A 10,943-nucleotide genomic window follows, 5' to 3' on the forward strand; every position below is an offset into this window, starting at 1 on the left:
AAGGAATCTAGAATGAAATAAAAGTACAATTAGTCAAGGAGTCTAGTTTTATACTTCTCATATAAGCGCTCTGCGTAGCTTGAAGTTTCTGAGTCCTTACAAGGGCTGTATCCATTCATTCCATGAATGATGTTAGTAATAAAGTAAAACTCATTTTTGTATGGGGCATACACTAGACTATTCTCAACATCACTTCTACTTCTGCAACCATTGGCAAGTTGCAGATAAACACCCAAAGGATAATTTTCGACCATGGCATCTTCTGGAGTCCGGAAAACTGGGGACGATAAACATCTACGAATAATTTTCCAATCTACAGCAATCTTGCTCTCATTATCATGCAAAATTACAGGAAGCAACAGGTAGAAGGTTAAGGAACTTGACATAAAAATATCATTCTTTCCCACCGAAACAGATTCAGGAATAAATTCTGATCTGTCAAGGATGACCTTGAGATACATTTCTTGAAAATTCTTGGCTAACGTAATCTGTAACAAAATAAATAAGGAACTGTCAGCAAAAAAGTTTTATATCATAAAGTTTTGTCCAAAAAATACCATCTACCTCAATTTGATTGAATTCTGCAACTCCAGATGGGACCAACTTTGTCATCACAGATCTACCACGAGCCAGATGAAGATCAAGTTCCATTCTCTCAGCCTCTAGTGGGAGAGGTGCTTTGACAAATAAACCGAACTTTTTATAGATCCTATCCTTGGGATCAGGACAAAATTCTATATAGTAAGAACTAAGATGGACGGGATTTTCCAAATTAGTCCACGGTTCCTTTAGGGCAGCAGGCACAAGCATCTCATGGAGTTCTTGTCGTGAACTCTCATCTGGCAACACACAAAATTAAAGATAATTTATACAAGATAATGACCAAAAGCATAAAAGAAACTTTAAACAGGACAGTTGATACTGCTCAGCGGCTCAACCTGCACAGCTATCTGAGTTAGAAGAATCCAACCCCACTTCATCTATATATGCATCATCTACCCCAGGCAAGAGATAGTCATTCAAGGCACCCATTTTATGCAAACTTTCAATTGCTTTCAGACAAGCATCTTGTTTAGCAGCTTCCAATGAAGATTGTGGTGTACCAACTATTTGGCTTATTGGAGCATTGGAAGGTAAATTGATATGGCAGACAGTACCCCCCAAGTCATCAAGACAAAAGAACTCCGGGCTGGGGTTAAAAAACCTACAAAACATAGATCCATACATCTCAACAAATTAAGATCAGTTCTACATATTCACATAACCGTTTGAGTGATTGAACTCATGATTATGAGTGAAACAATGGGAATAAATAAGGACATACTCATCATGTGGTAGTTTTGCACAATACTGGTAGAGTAATGAGATGCTATATCCAGAGCTGATAGAAGCACCAGATGAATCGACTTTATAAATTCTTTCTTCAGAACCCAAAAATGTTTCATTTGATGTTCGATGAGCAATTTCCATGTTCATTCGATCTTCATCTTTTTGAAAATTTTCTATCAAATCTAGCTCTTTCTGGTTGCCACTGGAACATTAACATTAACAACAGTTACTCTTATCTAGATGGAACAGAAAAACTAAATGGATACCTACATACAACACATGCTTTAGAAAAGCACCTGTTCACCAAAAAGGCATATTCAGACTGAGGCATCCGTGCACGACCTCTCGATTGTATGAAGCTAGAAACAGTTTCTGGAAGATCAAACCGAATCACAAGGCAGCATGTCTGAATATCAAGCCCTTCTTCACCAACTTTAGTTGCAACCAAAAGATTTAACTGCAAACGCAACAACAAATAGGAATAAATAACATGCCACAATCTCTAGAGAGTCGATATCTTGCATAAATGTCTTTCTATGATCATCATCACCATCATTCAAAGGTTTGCCCAATATCACTCCAATTACAAGGAAGAGCACATTTGAGTGATACGCTATTTAGTATTTTATACTGGAAAACACTTTCCACCCAGTTGATGCGTTCCTGTTGAGAATGAAGAAGAAGAAGAAGAAGAGAGATCTTTTGAAGAGGAAAATTTTGTCACGTAGATCTTCTATTTTGCTGGAATTCATTAATTGCTCCATCCGAATTAACAATGCTGAAGGAAGGTTGGTCATAAGTTTGGAGAGTTTGCTTGTACACAGAAACAAAGACCTTTATACACTCAATGTTGTTACAGATGACCAAAAATCAATACATATATATATATGATTAATGTCCATGCTTTACTGTAAAGGCTTTTGGTCTTCAGAAACTCAAGAAATGATCCAAAACCATTTAGGAAATCTAAAAGAATACGGCAAAAGAGTAGAAGCCATACTATCATATGGACATAATCTTAAAGATACCGTGCGTGAAGTTACAACTGTTACAGAGACACAGACAGCATTGTTCTCATAACAACTTTTTTTTTTAAGTATATTAATAAAAGAATAGGCAAAAAGCCATGTTCAGTACAAAAGTGTGTCCTAACTATGTAGAAGCCATAGATACAAGGAAATCATGGAAGTCTTGGCCATTAAAATTAATGGCAATGGCCCAAGTACAAAGAGTTCTAAAGAAAAAAGCTTTCAGTTCCTCCATCGATCTCTCTTTATCCTTGAACGTCCGTTCATTGCGCTCTTGCCATATACACCACATGATACAAATAAGAAGCATCTTCCATACAGCCTTGATCTGTTGATTACCTCTCAAGTCTGTCCAGCTAGCCAGCATTGCCACTACTGAAGCAAGCATAACCCAAGCCAAGTCTAGCCTACTAAATACCTCATTCCAAATCCCACGAGCTATCTCACAATGTAGTAGAAGATGATCCATTGATTCTCCTTCGTTCCTACACATACAACACCAATCGGCAATGATCACTCTCCGTCTCCTCAAATTATCCGTTGTGAGGATCTTGCCTAAGGAAGCGGTCCAGACAAAAAAAAAGCTGCTTTGATAGGCGCCTTGTGTCTCCAAATCCATTTCCAGGGGAACTGAGTTGGAAGCTCTTGTGACAGGGATTTATAAAATGTACGAACAAAGAACGTACCTTTACCAGTAGCTATCCACCACAAAAAATCAGCATGCTGGTTACTCAGTTTGAAAGAATACAAGAGGCTGAAAAAAGCTGCAAAACTGTCCATTTCCCAATCATGAGCCGGCCGGCTAAAATTGATGTTCTATTGGATCTGTTCCCCCTCTTAACACCATGACTTCCTCCACTGAAACATCCTTGTCACTTGCAATCCTGAAGAGCTCAGGAAATAGATCCTTTAAAGCACAATCACCACACCAAGTATCATACCAGAATTTGATCCTAGTCAAAGTTTTAAATTTCGTACCGTACCGGCTGGTACGGCCGAAATTTTTCGTTTCGGCCGTCCGGCCGGTACAGGTACTATACCTGTTCCGTACCGGCCAAAATACTGACCGTACCGGCCGGTACCGGTCATACCGGCCTCAATTTCGGCCTGTACCGGCCTATATTTCGGCCGGTACCGGCCGATATTTCTGCCTGTGTTTTTTTTTTTTTTTTTTTAGTTTTTTCAAACTACAAACTTATTTTTTAACCCTCAATTCAAACTAGACTATTTATAATTTATATATATATGTATTTGTATATAATTTATTTATATATAGACTATTATTTTAGAATATAATTTTTATATATATTTATATATATAATTTATTTATAGATCGACTATCCCGAAACGTTATCCCGAAACGCTATCCCGAAACGGTACCGGTACCGAAATATTTCATTCCAGTGCCTTGACCGGTACGCTGTCCGGTACGGTATTCAAAACATTGATCCTAGTCCCATCTCCTAGACAATATCTTGTGTGGCGAGAGAAAACCCCCCATCCTCTTCTTATATGTTTCCACAAACCCATTCCATGTGCCCCTCTCACTTCCTTGGTACACCAACCACCCCATAAGCCACTATATTTACTCTCAATCACCAACTTCCATAGAGCTTCTGGTTCTTTATGGTATCTCCATAGCCATTTTCCAATTAACGCCTGATTAAAAATCCTCAAACTTCTAATGCCCAAACCACCATTAGAGAGAGGACGGCATACCTTCTCCCACCTAACTAGGTGAAATTTAAACTCCTCACCTATTCCACCCCACAAGAAATCTTGTTGAATTTTCTCAATACGAAGTGTCACGCTTACTAGAATAGGGAACAAGGATAGAAAATATGTCGGTAGGTTAGAAAGCGTACTCTTTATCAGGGTGATCCTACCCCCTTTAGACAAGTACATTCTCTTCCAGCCTGCTAGTCGACATTCAACTTTCTCAATCACTGATTCCCGTAAACAAGCCGCTCTCGAGGCAGCCCCCAACAGAAGACCAAGATATGTCATCGGGAGTGAAGCAATCTTACACCCCCAAAATATTAGCCAATTATCTTATACGCTGAACTCCTCCAATAGGCACCATCTCTGATTTTTCCAAGTTCACTCTCAATCCAGAGACTGCTTCAAAACAAAGTAGAAGGGCCTTCAATACTCTAACCTGATTATGGTCTGCCTCACAGAAGATAAGAGTGTCATCTGCAAACAATAAATGCGAAATATTAGTAAGTCCCCCACCCGGGGATCCAATCGAGTAACCAGTCAGACGCCCATTAGCAACCAAGGCTGAGGTCATTCTGCTCAAGGCTTTCATTACAATAACAAAAAGTAATTGGGATAACGGATCGCCTTGTCTTAGACCTCGTGTGCTGTGAAAAAAACCTATTGGGCTTCCATTTATCAGGACTGAGAATTTCACCGTAGATATACACCAACGGATCCATGTTCTCCATTTCTCCCCAAAACCACACCTCCAAATAAGGTCGAGTAGAAAGTCCCAATTAACATGGTCATACGCCTTCTCCATGTCTAATTTGCATAAAATCCCTGCAGTTCCGACTTTCAATCTACTGTCCAGACATTCATTTGCAATAAGGATCGCATCTAAAATCTGTCTATCCTTGACAAAAGCATTTTGAGGCTTTGAAATTATCTTACCCACTACCTCATTGAGTCAATTCGCAAGTACCTTGGAAAGGATCTTGTATACCCCATTTACAAGGCTAATGGGTCGGAACTCCCTAATCTCCAAAGCCGCAACTGTTTTGGGTATCAATGCTAGGAAAGTGGCGTTTAGGCTTTTCTCAAACTGTCCAGCCGAATGAAACTCCCGGAACACCTTCATGAGATCATCCTTTAGTACATCCCAGCATGCTTAAAAGAAACCCATTGAAAAACCATCAGGACCCGAAGCCTTATCTTTAGCCATTTTCCTCACTACTACAAAAACCTCGTCCTCCTCAAAAGGTCTCTCCAAACAGATGTCATCCATAGACCCAATAGAGTCAAAAAATAACCCATCAGGCTTAGGCCGCCAACCCTCCTGCTCAGTGAGTAGCTGTTCGAAAAAACCAACTATGTGATCATTAATCCTCTGCTCGCCTTTACACTCTACCCCATCAATCTTCAACGATTCAATATTATTAGATCTCCTGTGGGAATTGGCTACCCTGTGGAAGAACTTAGTACAACGATCGCCTTTCTTCAACCATAATGCTCTCAACTTTTGCCGCCACCAGATCTCTTCTAATAGAACAATCCTCTCAAGATCTGCAACTAGCACTAGCTTTTGAGCTACTTCCTCCTGTGTTAAGGTCCTAAACTCTTGAACCCTTTCCAACTCCTGGATCTCCCTTGGCTTGCATTTCTTCTGTTCCCCAATGTCCCCAAAAGACTGGCGATTCCAAAGTTATAAGTCTTGTTTTAGAGCTTTCAGTTTACCGGCAAACATGAAACTAGGAGTACCCTGAATCTGATATGATGACCACCACTGTCTGACCCTATCGATAAAACCTTCCGTTTTAGCCACATGTTTTCAAACTTAAAGTACCGACGTCTTCTTTAAATCCCACCACAATCCAGTAAGATAGGCCAATGATCCGAACAAAACCAAGGCAATCTCTTTTGCCAGACCTCCGGGTAATGACTTTCACTCTCCGGGGAAATTAAGAATCTGTCTAACCGAGACCAAGTCTGATTATTGGCCCACGTACATAAGCCCCCCGCCATTGGTAAATCCACTAAATTCAAATCAAAAATGCATTCTAAAAAATCTGACATTGTTGGACGCATTCTTCTATTGCCAAGACACTCGCTAGGAAATCTTGTTACATTAAAATCTCCACCAATACACCATGGGAGATCCCACCAACTGTGCACTCCAGCTAGTTCATCCCACAATACACTCTGATCGTTGTCTGAATTAGGTCCATAAACACCTGCAAAAGCCCACAAAAAACCATCTGATACACTCTTAAAGGAACAAGCTACCGAAAATAAACCAATAAACTCCTCCCTTTTCACCACCACTCGTTGGTCCCACATCACCAACACGCCTCCTGAAGCCCCGTTAGCTGCCAAATATACCCAATCCACGTGTATACAACTCCATAAACTTCTCACTATTGCTGTATTAATAACTCTCAACTTTGTCTCCTGTAAACAAACGATATCCGCTTTCCACCCTAGCAACAAGTTTCTTACTTGAAGATGCTTGCTAACCTCATTTAGTCTGCGGACATTTCACGATATAATTTTTGGTTTCATTTGGGATAAAACAGCCCCTTCCCCTTGGTCCTATCCCTACTGGAACTGCCTTCAGAGTTCATGGACCAAGTCAGCCTCTTGAGTTCACGCTGTTTCTTGGTATCAATTTTCCTATGTTGTTGGTGACCCGTTTCAATAGTAGTGAGTAATGCCATGAATTGTTCCTCATAACCATCACACTTCAAACCCACCATTTCCTGAATATCCTTCATTGTGTTAAGCACCCAGTCTGATACGCTTGCCTGATCTGGAAACAAACACTTCAACGGGATAGGATGCAGCATTTGAGAATCCTGTTGTTCCTCCAAATTCTCTTCCTCGAGCACCAATCCAACCTCCCCAACAGAATCATTCGACACTTGGATAAGTCTCTGGGAGTTCTCTTCGTCTGAAAGAAATAACTCGTCACTGGCCAAGTCCCCTTCGTAATCTCCCAGTAAAACAGCATCGCTATGCCCCTCGGTATTTTTTGCCAGAGCCTCATCTCCTCCCCCCCACACCATCGGCAATTTCTGTGCACTCCCCGGAGGTAGAAAGGCACACGGTGGTGGTGGAAGAGCCACCTCTAACTCTGTCGGCGTTTTCTGATTCTCCGGCTAAAACAAACCTACTTCCGACTGCACCACCACCTTCATCGGCAACTTCTGACGACGACGCGATGAAGACTCCGGCAAGTCCACCACTCTCTGGTGGCGGAGCAACGACAGGCCTTGGAGAAAACTTCCTCCTGCTCCCCCGAAATCTGAACGAGCCCTCCACTCCTGCCGGGCCTTGGACTTGGGCTCGGGCCTATCTGCCCGCCCCTTGTCTTTAGAACTGTGCCCATTAAACATTCGGGCCTGAGGCATATACAGCCCATTAGGGCCCATTCTACCATTTGAGTCCCAAAAGGGGTCCTAAAAACGCCCCTTTTTGCCTTTAAACTACCCCCCCCCCCCAAAACGCCCCGTATCCTCCCTTTCCATAATAACCCCGACACACTTCATCACCTTTTCAACCTCCCCTTGCAAATATCCCAATTGCACCTGCATATCCCTCACCATGCAGAGCACCTCCCGCACGTCATTGACAATTTCTCTCTGCCGAAAATGACAACGAGTGGCTCGGTGCACGTCTCCATCAGGCCCTCCCCCTTCGACACCAGAGCTTTGACACCCCAAAGACCCCCGCCGTAGAGAGAGCATCTTTGTATGATTTCGAATACACCACTTCGCCCCACTTCCTCCTCTGAACATCCCCACCACCTTCATCTCTGTTTTTGTCCACCTCAGTAACCTCCCTCAACATCTCCCTCATTCTTTGCCAGCCCCTTCCCCCCTTTTCTTTTGGAATAAGAATGAAGCTACGTCGGTTCCCATCACCATACATTGCCACCTCCAAGAATCTGCCTTATTCGAACATCGTTGAGCAATAAAACTCCGGTAGCCCTCTCTAGTTGACGAGAAAAAATCATTACTTTCACCTATAGAACTGTCCTTCAGAGCTCTCTCTAGCCATTGTGCAGTGCCCAGCTCCATCAACAGCTCCTGCTTGAATCTTCTACCACTTTCATTGATACAAACCAGACCCCCTTCCCTTACTACAGAAAAGAGCTTAGAGTCAATCCCCAGCTTCCTTGTAAAAACCATCTTAACGTCGATGTAGCAAAGGAACTTAATCCACCATCCTCGACGACAAAGAACCAAAGTTTACTTTTTTCGCACTTTTTTGCACTTGTACGGAGAGCAAAACTAAAACTAAAACTTACAGTAATAATATATATGTTGTCCTATTCCTTTGTACGGCATATATAATTAATACATGTCCAACAATAAGCGGGTTAGACAATTCCCAATACCAACAGTGTAATCTGGTCTGACATGGATGCATCGAGTGTTTGCTGAACAGAATGTGCATCCAAACATTCACCTCATTTTTTACATATATACTTTTATCAATTTGTCAGTCCTAACCAGTTTGAGCTCAAGCTTTTCTAATGCCTCCTATAATATGTTAAGCCGGCTTAACACAAGAAGACAATTAGATGAATTTTAAGATGCCATTAAAAGACAACATAATGCCTCCTATCTTACGCATTACCTCTCCAGATCGGAATCTATCAAGAATATTGTTCATGGTCTTCCGCGACATACTTTTTATTTTAGAGTGGACTCCAACAAGATAATCACACTTCCAAAAAGCTAGAAACTGAAGCTTCTGTAGAATGCACGACAAGGATCTCGCAGTTACAATCCTATTTACGAATATTATACACTTCATATTTGGTTGTAACCTGAAAAAAGAGAAATTGTAGTTTTGTCAGAATAATTGCCAATGCACACACATGCCTGTATATCAATTGCCTCAATCTTATCATGGTATATGACATAAGGCAACAAAAGACTGGAATATAAGAGCACAATTGAAGAATACACAAATCTTGGAACCAACAACGACAATCATTAAAATCAAGGTAGCATGAAGTTTGATTGCTGTATACGGGTCGTCCACAATGGCCACACAAAAGATATGATCATCAAATTTTGGTTAATAACTGCATGCTTTTTAGCACAATTAAATCCTATCTGCTTGCCAACTATTAATTGCTCAAAACCTAGAACATATCATTAGCCTGGAGCTGCATTCCCTTAGAATTACAATTGCTTTCATCATTTCAGATGTAGGCATGCACCTAGCTAAAGCACTTCATCCCTGTTGTTTCTAGAAATGAGCTCCACCAAAATACATGGTAATTACCAAGGTCCTACAACACATCAAATGCAATCATACTATGTGGTTGGACCCCATTATGGTGCAGATTATCTGGTAACGAGATGGGACCTCACCCACTCCTTTTTTTTTTTTTTTTTAGGTAAAGTAAATGGGGACCTCACCCAGTCCTCCAACAGAATCCCTTTCATGTCATCTCTTCATAGAGCCAACAAAAAATATTGCAAAAGAAATCAGCAACAGTTATCTATCAAAGTTATTGGGGTCTCCAATAATGCAAGTGATTGTAAAATCTTGCACCTTATTTGATTATTTAAAGACTAAAAGATTACTGAAACAAAGAAGTTTGAAGTTATTATGAAGTATGGTACAATCAAATATCTGAATGGTACAATCAAGTAGGGTACCTCACGGATATTTTTTTTTTTTTTTTGTTATCAAAAAAGATATCCGTAAGGTACCCTAGCAAATTTTTTATGAAATTTCAATGCCTTTAAATGCTTGTATTTCTCATCAGTCTCCACATGCTTTCCCAATTGTCATTGATAATGTTTCTATGGGGCATATGATGTTGGCATATTCCGAGGAAAGATGTTTATGAAACTTGTACGACCAGAATGGGAATATTAAGATGATAAGTGGAAATAGCAAGAAAGATAAAATAATGAAAGAAGTAATTTATTCGAAGGGTAAGGTGGCAAACCAATTGCGAGAAAGACAACCAGAAGTCACCAATGAAGGTTTGACAATCTGCAAATCCCATTATTTTCTTATCCATAATTGTGCAAAAAAAAGACTGATTAATGTGCCAATTAGAGAAAAATTCAATTTAAATTGAAGGAGTGAAAAGGAGTAGAGTGAAGCCTCAATAACTGGTGGAAGTAGTAAAAGAGAATGTGATTAAACAAGAAGGCAACAGAGAGCATGACCGCGTGTAGGATAGAATGGCAGGAAAAAGATACAGGCTATTGCTAACCCAAGATGGAAGAAGACCCATGGAGCTGGGGCGATTACTTTGGAATCAGAGCTTAATTGAGTTGAGTTTGAGTTAAGTAGATTGGGTAAGGCCCCTCTCCACTCACGAGGTAGAATTTCAAATTGCCTCTTATATATTTCAATAGTTTATAAATAAAGAACATAAAAGAAAAGGAAGCATCACCATTTGTCATAAAAGCAGTAATAGATACTTAAATACTGTCGGATTTCTAGGAAATAAGTTAGGAAACTCTGTTTTAAATATTTTGAATTTCTAGGAGATAGATTAGGAAGTTCTATTTTTAGATAAAATCTGAAATAACTATTTCAGATTTTAAATATTTCTGTTTCCTGTTTTATAGCCTAGAAATTTGCTGATTTGATTTACTGATTAGGTGGCCTTCCTGATTTGGTGGCCTTCCTCTTCTATTTATATTGTAATCGTTTCTGTTGCAAAAATAATAAGAATGATTATTCTTCTTCTCAAGAAAACTACATGGTATCAGAGCTTCGTGCTCTTTTCCTATTTTCTCCTTTCGTCTGATGATGTCATATAAGGCGGCGATGACCGGCACCCTAAGCAATCCTATTGTCTCTTTAGACTCTTCTGGTACTTCCGAAACAATTCCACCCAATTCC

The 10,943-nt window shown here is 40.3% G+C and overlaps 1 protein-coding gene across 10 annotated transcripts in view; it reads right to left on the reverse strand.

Moving 5' to 3' along the window:
- The window catches only part of LOC121242501 (dicer-like protein 4), a 75,685-nt gene that overhangs the window by 51,266 nt on the left and 13,476 nt on the right, over nucleotides 1–10,943 (reverse strand). For all 10 annotated transcript variants that reach the window (XM_041140349.1, XM_041140350.1, XM_041140346.1 and 7 more), the window contains 6 exons: nucleotides 8,700–8,892; nucleotides 1,626–1,786; nucleotides 1,325–1,531; nucleotides 939–1,204; nucleotides 565–839; nucleotides 55–488 (listed from right to left, as the gene is read on the reverse strand). In XM_041140349.1, coding sequence (XP_040996283.1) covers nucleotides 55–488; nucleotides 565–839; nucleotides 939–1,204; nucleotides 1,325–1,531; nucleotides 1,626–1,786; nucleotides 8,700–8,892 — 1,536 coding nt within the window. The remainder of the gene's footprint in view (nucleotides 1–54; nucleotides 489–564; nucleotides 840–938; nucleotides 1,205–1,324; nucleotides 1,532–1,625; nucleotides 1,787–8,699; nucleotides 8,893–10,943) is intronic.

Source organism: Juglans microcarpa x Juglans regia, chromosome 8D, assembly GCF_004785595.1.
Source record: "Juglans microcarpa x Juglans regia isolate MS1-56 chromosome 8D, Jm3101_v1.0, whole genome shotgun sequence".
NCBI lineage: Eukaryota > Viridiplantae > Streptophyta > Magnoliopsida > Fagales > Juglandaceae > Juglans > Juglans microcarpa x Juglans regia.